A 20,250-nucleotide genomic window follows, 5' to 3' on the forward strand; every position below is an offset into this window, starting at 1 on the left:
TACTTGGTCAACAGCCATACAGGTCACACTGAGGTAGGCCGTATAAACAACTGTAACACTGTTACAAATATGCGCCACACTGTGAACCCACACCAAACAAGAATGACAAACACATTTCGGGAGAACATCCGCACCGTAACACAACATAAACACAACAGAACAAATACCCAGAACCCCTTGCAGCACTAACTCTTCCGGGACGCTACAATATACATCCCCCCCAACCTCCTCATGCTCTATCAGGGAGAGCATGTCCCAAATTCCAAGCTGCTGTTTTGAGGCATGTTAAAAAAAATAATGCACTTTGTGACTTCAATAATAAATATGGCAGTGCCATGTTGGCATTTTTTTTCCCATAACTTGAGTTGATTTATTTTGGAAAACCTTGTTACATTGTTTAATGCATCCAGCGGGGCATCACAACAAAATTAGGCATAATAATGTGTTAATTCCACGACTGTATATATCGGTATCGGTTGATATCGGAATCGGTAATTAAGAGTTGGACAATATCGGAGTATCGGCAAAAAGGCCATTATCGGACATCTCTACTTTTAACATACGTAAGCAGATGGATGGTGGAAATGTAACATTTTAATTAAAAAATGTTAGTCTTACTCCAAACTGGAATAAATTAGTTTTTGCCCTCAAAATTCTACTCTCAAAACCCCATAATGAAAAGGTGACAAAATATATATATTTTTTAATTCAGCAAATTTTGTCAAAGTTAAAAAAAACTGAAAAATCACAAGTATTTACACCCTTTGCTCAATACTTTTCAAATATATTTTTTTATGTTTTATTTTTAATAAAATTGCAAGAATTGTTCAAAAAAATCTGTCAAAATGTTTTAGTACGACTTTGGTAAGCCACGAAGTCGCACCGCTTGATAGTTTGTCAAAGCATTTAGGCTACCATAGTCAAACGTACTGTGCTTCAACATACAGTATTATTATGGTGTGCGCATAAGGACCCCAAAATGGCACCTGTTACGAGACATTATCTGGCATTTTGTTTCGACCGATTATGCAGAACCAACTTTTAGAAATGGCAACAGTGGAGGATGAATGTCACATAACAAGATAGAGAAAAAGAAGAAACTTATCGACTACGGTGTAGGCGCTGACTACAAAGGCGGACGCGCGCAATTTTTCAGGATTTATGCAGATCCAAAATACAGATCAGCAGGTACCAGAAGGTAAGAAAAGTTGCTTTTGCATAATATTGCGAAACAAAACACCAGATAATATGTCTTACCTTATACACACACCATAATAATACTCCTATGTTGAAGCACAGTCCAATCCATCAAGCGGTGTGGCTTCATAGCTTACCAAAGTCCTACTAAAACATTTTGATAGATTTTTGAGCGCCGTGTGTAATGTTCTATATTTTCAGTGGAACATATAAAATGTTGGTGTTGTTTACGCAAGTCATTTTGCCATGATAGTGAAGTCTAAATGTATCTCTTATGTTTGACTGCCATCTACTGGTCACACTTATCATGACAACATGTACCAAATAAAATTGCTTCGATAGCTTTTTGAGCGTTGTGTGCAATGTTCTATATTTTCAATAAATATATTAAATGTTGTTTACTTGAGTCATATTGCCATCATATTGCAGTCTACACGTATCTCTTATGTTTGACTTCCATCTACTGGTCACATTTATCATTACACCATGTACCAAATAAAATAGCTTCGAGGTCGGTAGGCAAAACCAGAATTATTCCGTACATTAGGCGCACCAGGTTATAAGGTGCACTGTCGAGTTGAGGGGCAAAAAAAAAAAGGATTTTAAGTGCGCCTTATAGTCTGGAAAATACGGTAGTCCCTGAGTTTGTAAACAATAAATACAACAAAACAATTATTTTGAGAAAACAGAAATATCGTTCTCATCACTTTCGTATCGAAATACAAATACTAATACCTCGTTTGGTGTTAACACCACCCGTGTATGGATCGATCGGCCCTCCTCTTGCGTGTCATGGACAGTCGTTGTTTTATTAGCCTCTCTAATTAATCTATTTGCTAACTTCCTGTTAATAACTGCTTCATTTATACTGTAACAGGGTTCCATCTACATTTCTCAAACTTTACTAGGCATTTATTTCTTTGTTTTTTTAAAGCGAGCTCAGCAGTTAGCTCCAATATTAGCATGTCTGCTCCTGGCTTTCTCTCTGTGTGTAATATGTTGAGCCTCATCCTCCAGTGATAATGTTACTTAAGATCAGTGTTGGGTTAGTTACTGAAAAGAGCAACAGTATATAAGAGAATTGACAGAGTGTGTGTACCTTCAGTGCGCAGTGCCTCGTTAAAATCCAGCCGCTGTTGCTTAGGAGGTGAAGTGTGTCTCTCTTTACTAGCTTCGTCAAAGCATGTTGCTTTTGTAGCTGTTTCAGCAGATTTGAATTGCTAGGATAGGATCTTTGGTCCAAGACACAACTTACATTTAACTAAAATGTTCTTTTCTTTGTGGTCGACAAAAGAAAAGTAGTGAGAATATCTCCATGTTAAGAAACTCGGCTTCGGGCTTCGCCATGTCTTGTTAGAAAACACACACACATACACACACACGGGGTGCGCGCCGCGCCTCTTCCTTGTCGCCTCTTCCGCAGCGCTCCAATAAAACACACTCAGATCTTCTCAGTTTTTAGCCGATACTACATAAAAAATAACGTAAAATAACACAGTAACGCATCATGTAGTAACGGTAACTGAGTTACTGAATATAAAAAATAACACGTTAGATTACTATTTACCACCGAAAGTAACGGCGTTACAGTAGCTACCGTATTTTCCGCACTATTAGCCGCACCTAAAAACCACAAATTTACTCAAAAGCTGACAGTGCGCCTTATAACCCGGTGCGCTTTATATATGGATTAATATTAAGATTCATTTTCATAAAGTTTAGGTCTCGCAACTACGGTAAACAGCCGCCATCTTTTTTCCCCGTAGAAGCGGAAGCGCTTCTTCTTCTACGGCAAGCAACCGCCAAGGTAAGCACCCGCCCCCATAGAAGAGGAAGCGCTTCTTCTTCTACTGTAAGCAACCACCCGCCCCCGTAGAAGAAGAAGAAGCGCGCGGATATTACGTTTCATTTCCTTTGTGTGTTTACATCTGTAAAGACCACAAAATGGCTCCTACTAAGCGACAGGTTTCCGGTTCATGAAAAGACGCAATCTCTCCATCCGCACACGGATTACTATTTCACAGCAACTGCCTAAAGACTTTCAAGAAAAGCTGGCTACTTTCCGTGCATATTGTAAAAACAAGATCGCTGACAAAAAGATCCGGCCAGAGAACATTATCAACATGGACGAGGTTCCACTGACTTTTGATATTCCTGTGAACCGCACTGTGGATACAACGGGAGCACGTACGGTGAATATTCGCACCACAGGGAATGAGAAGTCATCCTTCACTGTGGTTCTAGCTTGCCATGCTAATGGCCAGAAACTTCCACCCATGGTGATATTCAAAAGGAAGACCTTGCCAAAAGAGACCTTTCCAGCCGGCGTCATCATAAAAGCTAACTCGAAGGGATGGATGGATGAAGAAAAGATGAGCGAGTGGTTAAGGGAAGTTTACGCGAAGAGGCCGGGTGGCTTTTTTCACGCAGCTCCGTCCATGTTGATATACGACTCCATGCGCGCCCACATCACGATGGTTTTTAATATATTATTAAAGTTTGACTGACCTATCTGACTGTTTTTTTGACATTCCCTTTAGCGCAGTTAGGTGCGGCTTATAACACGGGGCGGCTTATAGGTGGACAAAGTTTTGAAATATGCCGTTCATTGAAGGCGCGGCTTATAACCCAGGGCGGCTTATGGTGCGGAAAATACGGTAGTCCCAACACTGCTTAAGATATTAAGAAATGCAGTTTGTTTGACTTAATGGAGGTGATTATTATTACCTTAGGAGAGCAGCTCCATTATTACCCAAGCTTGTCAGCCAGGGGACTAAAATAAATACAATATAAGCCAGAGGGGATCGGATTTTGTGATCGGCATTAATTGGCACGTCTTTTTTACTCAAATCGGCTGATACTGATCGATGGCCAATCATTCTGTAATTTAAACCCATTAATATAGCTCATCCTTAACAGTACCGTATTTTCCGCACCATAAGCCGCCCCGTGTTATAAGCCGCGCCTTCAATGAACGGCATATTTCAAAACTTTGTCCACCTATAAGCCGCTCCGCGTTATAAGCCGCATCTAACTGCGCTACAGGGAATGTCAAAAAAACAGTCAGATAGGTCAGTTAAACTTTAATAATATATTAAAAACCAGCGTTCTAACAACTCTGTTCACTCCCAAAATGTACGGTAATGTGCAAATGTGCAATCACAAACATAGTAAAATTCAAAATAGTGCAGAGCAATAGCAATAACTTAATGTTGCTCGAACGTTAATGTCACAACACACAAAATAAACATAACACTCACTTTCTGAAGTTATTCTTCATTCATAAATCCCTCGAATTCTTCTCCTACGGTGTCCGAATTAAAAAGTTGGGCGAATTACGGGATCCAAAATGGCCGGCTCCGTCTCGTCGAAGTCATCAGAGTCAGTGTCGCTGTTGTTTTTCCAGCAGTTCCGTGAATCCTGCCTTCCGGAAAGCTCGGACCACAGTTGAGACCGAAATATCCGCCCAGGCATTTACGATCCACTGGCAGATGTTGGCGTATGTCGTCCGGCGCTGTCTCCCTGTCTTAGTGAATGTGTGTTCGCCTTCGGTCATTCATTGTTCCCACGCCGTTCGCAGTCATGCTTTAAATGCCTTGTTGACACCAATATCGAGCGGTTGGAGTTCTTTGGTTAATCCACCCGGAATGACGGCGAGTGTTGTATTTGTGTGCTTCACTTGTTTTTTGACACCATCTGTGATGTGGGCGCGCATGGAGTCGTATATCAACATGGACGGAGCTGCGTGAAAAAAGCCACCCGGCCTTTTCGCGTAAACTTCCCTTAACCACTCGCTCATCTTTTCTTCATCCATCCATCCCTTCGAGTTAGCTTTTATGATGACGCCGGCTGGAAAGTTCTCTTTTGGCAAGGTCTTCCTTTTGAATATCACCATGGGTGGAAGTTTCTGGCCATTAGCATGGCAAGCTAGAACCACAGTGTGTCGCTTAGTAGGAGCCATTTTGTGGTCTTTACAGATGTAAACACACAAAGGAAATGAAACGTAATACCCGCGCGCTTCTTCTTCTATGGGGGCGGGTGCTTACCTTGGCGTAGAAGAAGAAGCACTTGGCAAGCTAGAACCACAGTGAAGGATGACTTCTCATTCCCTGTGGTGCGAATATTCACCGTACGTGCTCCCGTTGTATCCACAGTGCGGTTCACAGGAATATCAAAAGTCAGTGGAACCTCGTCCATGTTGATAATGTTCTCTGGCCGGATCTTTTTTTCAGCTATCTTGTTTTTACAATATGCACGGAAAGTAGCCAGCTTTTCTTGAAAGTCTTTAGGCAGTTGCTGTGAAATAGTAGTCCGTGTGCGGATGGAGAGATTGCGTCTTTTCATGAACCGGAAACCTGTCGCTTAGTAGGAGCCATTTTGTGGTCTTTACAGATGTAAACACACAAAGTAAATGAAACGTAATATCCGCGCGCTTCTTCTTCTTCTACGGGGGCAGGTGGTTGCTTACAGTAGAAGAAGAAGCGCTTCCTCTTCTATGGGGGCGGGTGCTTACCTTGGCGGTTGCTTGCCGTAGAAGAAGAAGCGCTTCCGCTTCTACGGGGAAAAAAGATGGCGGCTGTTTACCGTAGTTGCGAGACCTAAACTTTATGAAAATGAATCTTAATATTAATCCATATATAAAGCGCACCGGGTTATAAGCCGCACTGTCAGCTTTTGAGTAAATTTGTGGTTTTTAGGTGCGGCTAATAGTGCGGAAAATACGGTAAGTGATTTGTGGTATTGCTTGAATTGTACAGTTTGCAGCAAGGACTTACCCACTCCACTGAGGTCCACCGTCTCCGCGCAGCCTAGAAAGCGAGCCACATGGGCCGAGCAGGAGGCAGCCGCGGTCTGGTTCTCCCCGAGACACTTTTCAAACGCCGTAAATTCTTTGGAACAGTCTTGTCTGATCTTCTGGATCACCGGGCTGGCATAAACAAAACGGAAGAGTTCGCAGCCGAACGTACGATTACAAAAAAATGACGAGGGCGACGAGTCTTACTGTGATGATGTGCACTGTGCGACCTTTACTTTCAGGTCGTGGCAAGTGTCCTGCCATGTTGACGGGTTGGAGGCCACACATGAACCGTATGCTTCCATTTCTTTATGGCAGTACTTTGCTGTGATGTCCAAAGCAGCCTGCCTAGGAAGAAACAACATGCATCACATTTCATTTGGAATGGTTTCAAACATGGTGTCTCTTCATACCAGAGGTAGAAAAATACCTAAAAGTTTGTTGAAGTTCATTTTAAGGGGAAATCTCTGTTGTATTACAAAATAGAGTAACAGTGGTACAAGTAACACACTTTATTTTGATGATTATGTATTAAATAAAGCATATTCCTGCAAAAAGTGACTGTCCACTCTATCATTCACTACTGTTTCAATGTCCATTTTTATTTGCATGTTTACTACACCAAAACAAAGCATATTTTAAAATAAAGTGACAAGAAACAAAACATTATTAAATACAAGTACAAAAACGGACTATAGAAAATTACAAACAAATACTCTATAACGCCTTCCATGTGTTTAATTAGGTATTTCAGTTTAGCATGCAAACACTCATGTAATAAATAGGTTTGCAGTTCTCCACCAGAGAATAAAGACCATATATTTGCAATAAAACGTCTTACATCTTGTTATTGTGGGCTCTTTTTGCGGCGATGAAAGAGATGAGTCAAGGTTGCAACATTACAAAACGAGGCGCCATGTTTGTGAGTTTGGAGACGCCTTCCTCGCCATACGATTGGACAGATGATATGACACCTTCCATTTGATTGGATATAATTCAGACAACCAGGAACACTCTCTCAAACCCTATTGGTTAATATTGACGTCGATCGTCACCGAGTTCCCCTGTGCCATAGACACCGTATAAAGTAGACGCAGCATTGGCTGCTGTGACGCGAGAAATTCGGCCGCCATCTTGAAGTGGTGATGAGGAGCCGGCGAGCAGCCTAAACTGACAGTTGACAGATAGAAAACAAAGATGTGTTCAGCGTTTTCCTGCTCAAATGAGCGGACTGTTGAAAATAGGAATCGGGGGATTACTTTTCACAAGTAAGATTTAACATTAGCGTACTATTGGTTGTATTTTGTGAAAATAATATTACCAGAGTTGAGAAAGAGCAAAGATCTTCAATAGTACTGAAATCGTAGCCTCTAGCACAGTGGTCCCCAACCACCGGGCCGCGGCCCGGTACCGGTCCGTGGTTCGATTGGTACCGGGCCGCACAAGAAATTACAAAAAAAAAAAAAAAAAAAAAAAAAATTGTTTTTATTTTTATTTAATCAACATAAAAAAAACACAAGATACACTTACAATTAGTGCACCAACCCAAAAAACCTCCCTCCCCCATTTACACTCATTCACACAAAAGGGTTGTTTCTTTCTGTTATTAATATTTCTGGTTCCTACATTATATATCAATATAGATCAATACAGTCTGCAGAGATACAGTCCGTAAGCACACATGATTGTATTTTTTTATGACATGATTGTCATGACATGATTGACATGATTGTATTTTTTTATGGTATTCAGTAGAGCTGCGAATCTTTGGGTGTCCCACGATTCGATTCAATATCGATTCTTGGGGTCACGATTCGATTCAAAATCAATTTTTTTTTTTTTATTCAACGCGATTCTCGATTCAAAAACGATATTTTCCCGATTCAAAACGATTCTCTATTCATCAATACATAGGATTTCAGCAGGATCTACCCCAGTCTGCTGACATGCAAGCAGAGTAGTAGATTTTTGTAAAAGGGTTTTATAATTGTAAAGGACAATGTAATAATGTAAATTTGTTTTAACTATTAAATTTGTTTTAACTATTAAATGAACCCAAAATATGACTTATTTTATCTTTGTGAAAATATTGGACACAGAATGTTGTCAAGCTTTTGAGATGCAATGCAAGTGTAAGCCACTGTGACACTATTGTTCTTTTTTTCTTTTTTTTTTTATAAATGTCTAATGATAATGTCAATGAGGGATTTTTAATCACTGCTATGTTGAAATTGTTACTAATATTGATACTGTTGTTGATAATATTCATTTTTGTTTCACTACTTTTGGATTGTTCTGTGTCGTGTTTGTGTCTCCTCTCAGTTGCTCTGTTTATTGCTGTTCTGAGTGTTGCTGGGTCGGGTTTGGTTTTGGAATTGGATTGCATTGTTATGGTATTGCTTTATATTATTTTGTTGGATTGATTAATAGTATAATAATTAGACTCTGCAGCATCGCGTGGACATCGGGGGCAGTACCTCTGGATTGGCAGACCGGGGTGGTGGTTCCTCTCTTTAAAAAGGGGAACCGGAGGGTGTGTTCTAACTATCGTGGGATCACACTCCTCAGCCTTCCCGGTAAGGTCTATTCAGGTGTACTGGAGAGGAGGCTACGCCGGATAGTCGAACCTCGGATTCAGGAGGAACAGTGTGGTTTTCGTCCTGGTCGTGGAACTGTGGACCAGCTCTATACTCTCGGCAGGGTCCTTGAGGGTGCATGGGAGTTTGCCCAACCAGTCTACATGTGTTTTGTGGACTTGGAGAAGGCATTCGACCGTGTCCCTCGGGAAGTCCTGTGGGGAGTGCTCAGAAAGTATGGGGTTTCAGACTGTCTGATTGTGGCGGTCCGCTCCCTGTATGATCAGTGTCAGAGCTTGGTTCGCATTGCCGACAGTAAGTCGGACACGTTTCCGGTGAGGGTTGGACTCCGCCAAGGCTGCCCTTTGTCACCGATTCTGTTCATAACTTTTATGGACAGAATTTCTAGGCGCAGTCAAGGCGTTGAGGGGATCCGGTTTGGTGGCTGCAGGATTAGGTCTCTGCTTTTTGCAGATGATTTGGTCCTGATGGCTTCATCTGGCCAGGATCTTCAGCTCTCACTGGATCGGTTCGCAGCTGAGTGTGAAGCGACTGGGATGAGAATCAGCACCTCCAAGTCCGAGTCCATGGTTCTCGCCCGGAAAAGGGTGGAGTGCCATCTCTGGGTTGGGGAGGAGATCTTGCCCCAAGTGGAGGAGTTCAAGTACCTCGGAGTCTTGTTCACGAGTGAGGGAAGAGTGGATCGTGAGATCGACAGGCGGATCGGTGCGGCGTCTTCAGTAATGCGGACGCTGTATCGATCCGTTGTGGTGAAGAAGGAGCTGAGCCGGAAGGCAAAGCTCTCAATTTACCGGTCGATCTACGTTCCCATCCTCACCTATGGTCATGAGCTTTGGGTTATGACCGAAAGGACAAGATCACGGGTACAAGCGGCCGAAATGAGTTTCCTCCGCCGGGTGGCGGGGCTCTCCCTTAGAGATAGGGTGAGAAGCTCTGTCATCCGGGGGGAGCTCAAAGTAAAGCCGCTGCTCCTCCACATCGAGAGGAGCCAGATGAGGTGGTTCGGGCATCTGGTCAGGATGCCACCCGAGCGCCTCCCTAAGGAGGTGTTTAGGGCACGTCCGACCGGTAGGAGGCCACGAGGAAGACCCAGGACACGTTGGGAAGACTATGTCTCCCGGCTGGCCTGGGAACGCCTCGGGATCCCCCGGGAGGAGCTGGACAAGTGGCTGGGGAGAGGGAAGTCTGGGCTTCCCTGCTTAGGCTGCTGCCCCCGCGACCCGACCTCGGATAAGCGGAAGAAGATGGATGGATGGATGGATGGATTGATTAATAAAAAAAAATAAAGAAAATAAAGAAAATAAAAAAAATTAAAAAATTAAAATCGATTTTTGAAAAATGAGAATTGATACTGAATCGTACAACGTGAGAATCGATTTTTTTTTCCCCCCCACACCCCTAGTATTCAGCGAGGTAAGATGAATTAAATGCGCTGACAGTTCATTGCTCCTGCCAAATGCATTGCACTGAGTGGAGCGGATCACCACTCCAAGATGGCGGCCCCGCGTCTCGTCAGCGCCAGTAGGCAGTAGCGCTCGATGCTGCGTACCCTTATAAAATATGTCTGTACCCTATGCTGTGATGACGAGGGTTTGTGTTAAAGGTGCAGCATTTTAATTTCAACAATTCGTTTCAAAAATAAAATGTAATTCATGTGACGAAATGCGTTTATTAGTGCACATATAAAGCCTCGGTGTCATCGTTTACATTTGAATAGCGTATACGCTCATGGTGGTGGATGTTTCCGGGTCCGTTGACGCAAGACCTTACGTATACTAACGTGATTACGTATGCGGAAGTGGAAGTCGGCGGACGAAGGATTCGGCTAACGGGGTCTATCCGGACTCGGTAACATTCTGCGTGGGGTGGGGAAAAAACGGCATTTTCCACGGTTCCGACACGACGGCCCGGCAGTGGATGATAGAGGGGGGGGATGGGTGAGCAGAGTGTGATGAACCACGCCGAATTAGGCGGCAATATGGCTGCAGATGGCGATATACCAATGGCCCCCTCGGTGAGCCGCAGTCAGCATGACAATGGCACCGGTGACGAGCTGGTGAGCTCGGTGACGCTCTACAGGCGTCGGCCTCGGCTCCTACACGGCACCGTCCTCCCGTTCCTGACCGTCCTCTACCCGGGCTGGGTGTACGTGTGGCTGGGAGTGTACGGCGCCTCGGAATACCCGGAGGCAGGCCTCCTGGCGCTGGCTGCCATCGGGATCGCGCACGTCCTCACGGCGCTGTCCGGGTATTGGTCGGTGCACGCGCACTGTTGGCTTACCTGTTCAAAGGTAAACATCTTAAATATTGAACGCATCGCCAAAACATGGCTGCAAGTGTCATCCTTCATAGTCACGTCCGACATGACTCATGTGTACAATCTTACCAACAGGAAGCGGATCCGAACAAGGCCACGCTGGCAAAGGTCATCCCCACGCCGAATAACGGTTCAGCCGAGCTGGTGGCACTGCAGCGGGACCAGGTGAGGTGGTACACCGTCGTGGCGCAGTTGGGAGTGTGGCCGTGCCAGCAACCTGAGGGTTCCTGGTTCGATCCCCCAGCTTCGTCGTGTCCTTGAGCAAGACACTTCACCCTTACTACCAACGGGTCGTGGTTAGAGATGTCCGATAATATTGGACTGCCGATATTATCGACCGATAAATGCTTTAATATGTAATATCGGAAATTATCGGTATCGGTTTCAAAAAGTAAAATGTATGACTTTTTAAAACGCCGCTGTGTACATGGACGTAGGGAGAAGTACAGAGCGCCAATTAACCTTAAAGGCACTGCCTTTGCGTGCCGGCCCAGTCACATAATATCTACGGCTTTTCACACACACAAGCGAATGCAATGCATTCTTGATCAACAGCCATACAGGTCACACTGAGAGTGGCCGTACAAACAACTTTAACACTGTTACAAATGGGCGTGGCGAAGTTGGTAGAGTGGCCGTGCCAGCAATCGGAGGGTTGCTGGTTACTGGGGTTCAATCCCCACCTTCTACCATCCTAGTCACGTCCGTTGTGTCCTTGGGCAAGACACTTCAACCCTTGCTCCTGATGGCTGCTGGTTAGCGCCTTGCATGGCAGCTCCCGCCATCAGTGTGTGAATGTGTGTGTGAATGGGTGAATGTGGAAATACTGTCAAAGCGCTTTGAGTACCTTGAAGGTAGAAAAGCGCTATACAAGTATAACCCATTTATCATTTATCATTTACAAATATGCGCCACACTGTGAACCCACACCAAACAAGAATGACAAAACACATTTCGGGAGAACATCCGCACCGTAACACAACATAAACACAACAGAACAAATACCCAGAAACCCTTGCAGCACTAACTCTTCCGGGACGCCACAATATACACCCCTGCTACCCCCTACCCCCCCCACGCGTCAACCACACCCCCAAAACCCCGCCCACCTCAACCTCCTCATGCTCTATCAGGGAGAGCATGTCCCAAATTCCAAGCTGCTGTTTTGAGGCATGTGGGAAAAAAATAATGCACTTTGTGTCTTCAATAATAAATATGGCAGTGCCATGTTGGCATTTTTTTTTCCATAACTTGAGTTGATTTATTTTGGAAAACCTTGTTACATTGTTTAATGCATCCAGCGGGGCATCACAACAAAATTAGGCATAATAATGTGTTAATTCCACGACTGTATATATCGGTATCGGTTGATATCGGAATCGGTAATTAAGAGTTGGACAATATCGGATATCGGCAAAAAAGCCTTTATCGGACATCTCTAGTCGTGGTTAGCGCCTTGCATGGCAGTAGAGATGTCCGATAATGGCTTTTTTGCCGATATTGTGGTAGCGGGGGTGTATATTGTAGCGTCCCGGAAGAGTTAGTGCTGCAAGGGGTTCTGGGTATTTGTTCTGTTGTGTTTATGTTGTGTTACGGTGCGGATGTTCTCCAGAAATGTGTTTGTCATTCTTGTTTGGTGTGGGTTCACAGTGTGGCGCATAATTGTAACAGTGTTAAAGTTGTTTATACGGCTACCCGCAGTGTGACCTGTATGGCTGTTGACCAAGTATGCTTCGCATTCACTTGTGTGTGTGTAAAAGCCGCATATATTATGTGACTGGGCCGGCACGCTGTTTGTATGGAGGAAAAGCGGACGTGACGACAGGTTGTAGAGGACGCTAAAGCCAGTGCCTTTAAGGCACGCCTCCAATATTGTTGTCCGGGTGGAAATCAGGAGAAATTCAGGAGAATGGTTTCCCCAGGAGATTTTTGGGAGGGGCACTGAAATTCGGGAGTCTCCCGGAAAAATCCTGAGGGTTGGCAAGTATGCCCTACGTCTGTGTTTTACCGGATACGTACCGCTCCGTACAGCGGCGTTTTAAAAAGTCATAAATTTTACTTTTTGAAGCAGATACCGATAATTTCCGATATTACATTTTAAAGCATTTATCGGCCGTCTCTACAAGGCAGCTCCTGCCATCAGTGTGTGAACGGGTGAATGTGGAAATAGTTCCAAATAGGGCTGGGCGATATGGCCTTTTATTAATATATCGATAATTTTAGGCCATGTCACAATACACCATATATATCTCCAGAGGTGGGTAGAGTAGCCAGAAATTGTACTCAAGTAAGAGTACTGTTACTTTAGAGATTTATTACTCAAGTAAAAGTAAGGAGTAGTCACCCAAATATTTACTTGAGTAAAAGTAAAAAGTATGTTGTGAAAAAACTACTCAAGTACTGAGTAACTGATGAGTAACATACACACTCATATCATATATATATACATACATATACATTGATATATACAGTATATAATTTATATTTATTTAATTTGCTGTGTTTGTTTACATGTTAAAGGTGTTTTAATGAATATACATGCATGTTTAACACATATAGATTCCTTTCTTTCATGAAGACAAGAATATAAGTTGGTGTATTACCTGATTCTGATGACTTGCGTTGATTGTAATCAGACAGTAGTGATGATAACGTCCACGTTTTCAAATGGAGGAGAAGAAAAGTTCTTCCTTTCTGTCTAATACCACATGAAAGTGGTTTGTTTTTGGCATCTTATTTGTCCAGCTTCCATATTCGTTTTTATACACTTTACAATAAATATATTGGCGTCAAACTCCGTAGCTTGCTAGCTTGTTTGCGCTGGCTTTCGGAGACTCTTGTTTTGAAAGCGCAGGCGCGATGGAGCGGCACTTTTATTGTGAAGACAGGAACTGTGCAGTCAGTCTTTAGGCTTTTGACGTGATGTACGGTTGAAATAAAAGGTCTTTTTTCCTTCACACTTTTGATTGATTGATTGGAACTTTTATTAGTAGATTACACAGTACAGTACATATTCCGTACAATTGACCACTTAATGGTAACACCCCAATAAGTTTTTCAACTTGTTTAAGTCAGGTCATGTGACCACCTGGCTTTGATTGGTCCAACGTCACCAGTGACTGCATCTGATTGGTGGAATGAAGTGAAACGTCACCAGTAAGGCAGGCACTTTGAAGGTCTGTCTGACAGACCAAAACAAACAAAGTGTGCATTAACAGATGGATAAAAATTAGTAGCGAGTAGCGAGCTGAATGTAGATAAAAGTAGCGGAGTAAAAGTAGCGTTCCTTCTCTATAAATATACTTAAGTAAAAGTAAAAGTATGTTGCATTAAAACTACTCTTAGAAGTACAATTTATCCCAAAAGTTACTCAAGTAGATGTAACTGAGTAAATGTAGCGCGTTACTACCCACCTCTGTATATCTCCATATTTTGCCTTAGCCTTGAATGAACACTTGATGCATATAATCACAGCAGTATGATGATTCTATGAGTCTACATTAAAACATTCTTCTTCATACTGCATTAATATATGCTACTTTTAAACTTTCATGCAGAGAGGGAAATCACAACTAAGTCAATTTACTAAAACTGTATTTATTAAGCAGAAGGCACAAACATTCATGTCATTTCCAAAACAGAAAGTGCAAGATTGTCAGAGACATTTTAAAACAAGCTTATGATTGAACTTTTGTGCATAATGTCACTAAGATAACATATCATAACAACACTAAATTGTACAGAACGCCACTACAATAGTTTAAAACAAAGTGCAGTTTTGTGCATGATGTCACACAAGATATTTCAAAAACTGTCAAATAAAAATGAGCTGCATAATAGGAAATCCAATAGTGTATGTCCTTCGCTATGTGGTAGGTTCCTGCGGATGTTATCTCCTTCTGTTGTTGACTATTTTTTTCATACGGTGTTGATGTAGAAATGGAAAGTGCAAGATTGTCAGACATTTTAAAACAAGCTAATAGTGCACTTTTGTGCATGATGTCACTAAGATGACATATCATATCTATTGTACAGAAGAACGCCACTACAATAGTTTAAAACAAATAAAGTGCACTTTTGTGCATGATGTCACACAAGATATTTCAAAAACTCAAATAAAAATGAATCGCATAATAGGAAATCAAATAGTGTATGTCCTTTGCTATGTGGTAGGTTCCTGCGGATGTTATCTCTTTCTGTTGTTGACTATTTTTTTCATACGGTGTTGATGTAGAAACGGAAAGTGCAAGATTGTCAGACATTTTAAAACAAGCTATTAGTGCACTTTTGTGTATAATGTCACTAAGATGACGTATCAAAACAACACTAAATTGTACAGAACGCCACTACAATAGTTGAAAACAAAGTGCACTTTTGTGCATGATGTCACACAAGATATTTCAAAAACTCAAATAAAAATGAATCGCATAATAGGAAATCAAATAGTGTATGTCCTTTGCTATGTGGTAGGTTCCTGCAGATGTTATCTCTTTCTGTTGTTGACTATTTTTTTCATACGGTGTTGATGTAGAAACGGAAAGTGCAAGATTGTCAGACATTTTAAAACAAGCTATTAGTGCACTTTTGTGCATGATGTCACTAAGATGACGTATCAAAACAACACTAAATTGTACAGAACGCCACTACAATAGTTAAAAACAAATAAAGTGCACTTTTGTGCATGATGTCACACAAGATATTTCAAAAACTCAAATAAAAATGAATCGCATAATAGGAAATCAAATAGTGTATGTCCTTCGCTATGTGGTAGGTTCCTGCGGACGTGATCTCCTTCTGTTGTTGACTATTTTTTTCATACGGTGTTGATCTGGAAATGGAAAGTGCAAAATTGTCAGACATTTTAAAATAAGCTATTTGTGCACTTTTGTGCATGATGTCACTAAGATGACATATCATATCTATTGTACAGAAGAACGCCACTACAATAGTTTAAAACAAATAAAGTGCACTTTTGTGCATGATGTCACACAAGATATTTCAAAAACTAAAATAAAAATGAATCGCATAATAGAAAATCAAATAGTGTATGTCCTTCGCTATGTGGTAGGTTCCTGCGGATGTGATCTCCTTCTGTTGTTGACTAGTTTTTTCATACGGTGTTGATGTAAAAATGGAAAGTGCAAGATTGTCAGACATTTTAAAACAAGCTGTTAGTGCACTTTTGTGTATAATGTCACTAAGATGACATATCAAAACAACACTAAATTGTACAGAACGCACTACAATAGTTTAAAACAAAGTGCCCTTTTGTGCATGATGTCACAAGATATTTCAAAAACTAAAATACAAATGAGCTGCAAAATAGAAAATCAAATAGTGTATGTCAGGGGTCGGCAACCCAAAATGTTGAAAGAGCCATATTGGACCAAAAATACAAAAACAAATCTGTCTGGAGCCGCAAAAAATTAAAAGCCATATTACATACAGATTGTGTGTCATGAGATATAAATTGAATTAAGAGGACTTAAAGGAAACTAAATGCCCTCAAATATAGCTACAAATGAGGCATAATGATGCAATATGTACATATAGCTAGCCTTAATAGCATGTTAGCATCGATTGGCTTGCAGTCATGCAGTGACCAAATATGTCTGATTAGCACTCCACACAAGTCAATAACATCAACAAAACTCACCTTTCATGCACAACGTTAAAAGTTTGGTGGACAAAATGAGACAGAAAAAGAAGTGGCATAAAACACGTCTTAGAAAGTCGGAGAAAGTTATACATGTAAACAAACTACGGTGAGTTCAAGGACCGCCAAAATTAGTAGGACAAAACGGCGCTCGCCAAATACTCGAATCAGTGAAGCATGTTTTATATAAACAGTGGGCTTTGTAACAATTAGGGAGGCTTGTGTCATGTTTGTCCTCCTACAGAAACCAAATTAAAACAAAAATAGATATTTTTTCCCTCATCTTTTTCCATTTTTCATACATTTTTTAAAAAGCTCCAGAGAGCCACTAGGGCGGCGCTAAAGAGCCGGATGCGGCTCTAGAGCCGCGGGTTGCCGACCCCTGGTGTATGTCCTTCGCTATGTGGTAGGTTCCTGCGGACGTGATCTCCTTCTGTTGTTGACTATTTTTTTTCATACGGTGTTGATGTGGAAATGGTTGCTTCGGCATTTTGTTGTGTGGCACGGACCGGAGATGTTGACATGCGGAGTTTCAAGTACTCATCATTCTCTAGCGGGTGACTTTTCAAATGATGCTACAAATTAGTAGCGCCGCTACTTTTTGTAGCAACGCTTTTGCCGCATACTTTACGTATTACGGTTGTCTGTTCAACATCTTCCCGCTTGAAGCCAAACCATTGCCAGACGATGGACCCCGTGCTGTTTTTCTTGGGAATTAATTATTCTTTCTTCATTTGTTACCAGATTCGCATCTTTCTTTCTCTCCTATTACCACTCGCACCGCTCCGCTTGCACCACTTGCTACAGCTAAGCTTACCCATGCCGCTACCTCTCTGCTCCGCGACAGTATGCATGAACATCACCTTGTTCAAAGAACAAAACCAACACAGTGCATCAACTCACGACAAATTACACGCCTGAAAATCAGTGTGACTTCTGCTGTTGCCGTATTCGTTTTACGCCGATAGGGAGAAGTTTTTATTTACACGATGAGTCGGGTGTGTCTTGACCTCCGCTCGAACCCAGGTGAAGAACCACTGAGCTAAAATGACCGAAAGCGCCCCCGTAGCGTTTAGGAATCACAGTTTGGCCAAGGATGGACTCAAAGCCAATGTACGCTTGCAAACATACCGTCTAAAACCGCCGTCTCCTCTCTTCCTTCTCAACAGGATGACAACGGGGAAGACCTCCTCTCTTTTGAGTTCCAGAAAATCCGCTACACCTTTGACCACAAAGAAAAGAAACACTTTTTCCCCATCGCTTTCCCCATCAGCCAACCGATGGGCTACTTTCAGTCGTGGCGAGGGTACCAGGAGGAGGTTGAACTCAAGGCTGCAGAGAAGCAATACGGCACCAACCGTGCCGAGATGATGGTTCCGGATTTCCTGGAGCTGTTTAAGGAGAGGGCTACCGCACCCTTTTTTGTCTTCCAGGTTTGGTTCATGTTTGTCGATATATTTCGTAATGCTCACTTTAAAGCCGTTTGTTTGCCGTAACTCAGGTGTTCTGTGTGGGGCTGTGGTGTTTGGACGAGTACTGGTACTACAGTGTTTTTACGCTTTTCATGCTGGTGGCCTTCGAAGCTTCCCTGGTCCAGCAGCAAATGAGGAATATGTCCGAGATCCGCCGCATGGGGAACAAGCCCTACATGATCCAGGTTGGGTTTCAACCGACTTTCCATCCACTGTTCTACTATAACATTGAGTGTTTCTGGCAGGTTTATCGCAACCGTAAGTGGAGACCCATATCGAGCGACGAGCTCGTCCCCGGTGACATCGTCTCGATTGGTAAGAGTCCTTCCGATGTCTCCTTTTCTCAACACGAGTGAGCGTTGAATGCGTATGTTGCGGTCTTCCAGGACGGTCCCCACAAGACAACCTGGTGCCGTGTGACGTGCTGCTCCTCCGGGGTCGCTGCATCGTGGATGAGGCCATGCTGACCGGAGAGTCTGTGCCTCAGATGAAGGTAAGTGATGCATTTCTAGTGATGCTCCAAGTAGGGATGTCCCGATCCAGGTTTTTGCACTTCCGATCCGATACCGATATTGTTTTTGCATTTCCGATCTGATACCGATACTGACCGATACCGATACTGGCCTATCCGAGCATGTATTAAAGTTTAGTTATTTAGCCTACTTAGTTGTCAGAATCATGTTGAAAAGGGTTTTAGTACTCTTGATAACAACTAGCCAGCTGAATTAGGGGAGTTTGAATAATACACAATGGTTGGTAACAAGAAACTGACCTGTTTATTCAAGGATAAACACAAAATAGACAAAATTATACATGACAAACAAATGGCATTATTGAACTAGGGCTGGGCGATATGGCCTTTTTTTAATATTGCGATATTTTAAGGCCATATTGCGATACACAATATATATCTCGATATTTTGCCTTAGCCTTGAATGAACACTTGATGCATATAATCACAGCAGTATGATGATTCTATGTGTTTTGATTGATTGATTGAGACTTTTATTAGTAGGTTGCACAGTGAAGTACATATTCCGTACAATTGACCACTAAATGGTAACACCCCAATAAGTTTTTCAACTTGTTTAAGTCGGGGTCCACTTAAATTGATTCATGATACAGATATATACTATCAGATATATACTATCATCATAATACAGTCATCACACAAGATAATCACATGGAATTATTTACATTATTTATAATCCAGGGTGTGGAGGGGGGCGCCGGATGTAAGTGTCAAAAAGACAGCCAAAAGTGTTTGATATGAGAATAAATCTAAAGTTAAAATATAGGGTAGAAATGCACCCATTTGCAGGAAATGTAGTCTTGATTTTCAAAATTTTCTTTCAAGGCTTGCATGTCTACTTTAAAACATTCTTCTTCATACTGCATTAATATATGCTACTTTTAAACATTCATGCAGAGAAGGAAATCACAACTAAAAAAAATCACTAATTTTTTCATACGGTGTTGATGTGGAAATTTTTGCTTCGGCATTTTGATGGTGTGGACGTGTGGCACCGAATGGAGATAAGCGTCTCGACAGACGTCACAATATTTGAACAATGATGACGAAAACTGTTTTCTCTGTCGTGTCCGTGTGTCGAAAATTGTTATGCGCTTTTTTTTGTATTTGATTTTGTGCGTGGCATAGATTTGCTATGCGCAGAGGACGCTTAAACAGTGCGCAATTGCACAGGCGAGCACCTTAGAGGGAGCGTTGCTCGCATGACTGCGCTAGCATCACAGCTAACGTTAGCCATGCTGCTACCTCTCTGCTCGGGGAGGACGTATACGTATGTGACGTATGACGTGACAGTATGTGACGTGTGTAAGAAGGTGCACTTGCTGTCTGTGAGAGGGAGACACAGGAAAGAGTGAGAAGAGCCTGTCGTGTAATGCCAGAAGCTAAAAGCAACTGCGTAAGAATTCACAGACCTGTGGATGTGTTGAAGGTGTGCTGGAAAATGCGGAACGGAAATTACGGAGCAGCAGAAAAGTGGAATGTATTATTTAAATCGGTGCGTTGGAAAACACGGCCCGGAGTTTTTTTTTAAACTGGATCTGGATCGGCATTTTCCCATGCCTTGCCGATACGCAATTTTTGGCAAATATCGGCATCCGATCCAAATATTGGATTCCTAGCCCCAAGTGACTCCTCAGAAAATTCCTATCCGACCCTCCATTTACCAACCGTAGGCTGAATAAACA

General features: G+C 42.3%; 2 protein-coding genes across 3 annotated transcripts in view; one reads left to right on the top strand and one right to left on the bottom strand.

Annotated features, from left to right (window-relative positions):
* Window positions 1-6,957, bottom strand: part of LOC133620669 (coiled-coil-helix-coiled-coil-helix domain-containing protein 5) — a 7,379-nt gene extending 422 nt beyond the window's left edge. Inside the window, exons 1-3 of one of the 2 annotated variants that reach the window (XM_061982264.2) lie at window positions 6,834-6,957; window positions 6,200-6,340; window positions 5,973-6,124 (exon numbers count right to left, since the gene is read on the bottom strand). In XM_061982264.2, the coding sequence (XP_061838248.2) occupies window positions 5,973-6,124; window positions 6,200-6,340; window positions 6,834-6,835 (295 nt within the window). In that variant the 5' untranslated portion in view covers window positions 6,836-6,957. The remainder of the gene's footprint in view (window positions 1-5,972; window positions 6,125-6,199; window positions 6,341-6,833) is intronic. The other variant, XM_061982265.2, reaches the window with a different exon arrangement.
* A 3,317-nt stretch (window positions 6,958-10,274) lies between these two features.
* Window positions 10,275-20,250, top strand: part of atp13a1 (ATPase 13A1) — a 42,394-nt gene continuing 32,418 nt past the window's right edge. The window contains exons 1-6 of the mRNA XM_061982040.2: window positions 10,275-10,879; window positions 10,981-11,070; window positions 17,731-17,994; window positions 18,063-18,218; window positions 18,279-18,348; window positions 18,420-18,526. Of these exons, the coding sequence (XP_061838024.1) occupies window positions 10,523-10,879; window positions 10,981-11,070; window positions 17,731-17,994; window positions 18,063-18,218; window positions 18,279-18,348; window positions 18,420-18,526 (1,044 nt within the window). The 5' untranslated portion in view covers window positions 10,275-10,522. The remainder of the gene's footprint in view (window positions 10,880-10,980; window positions 11,071-17,730; window positions 17,995-18,062; window positions 18,219-18,278; window positions 18,349-18,419; window positions 18,527-20,250) is intronic.

This window comes from Nerophis lumbriciformis, linkage group LG24 (genome assembly GCF_033978685.3).
Source record: "Nerophis lumbriciformis linkage group LG24, RoL_Nlum_v2.1, whole genome shotgun sequence".
Taxonomy (NCBI): domain Eukaryota; kingdom Metazoa; phylum Chordata; class Actinopteri; order Syngnathiformes; family Syngnathidae; genus Nerophis; species Nerophis lumbriciformis.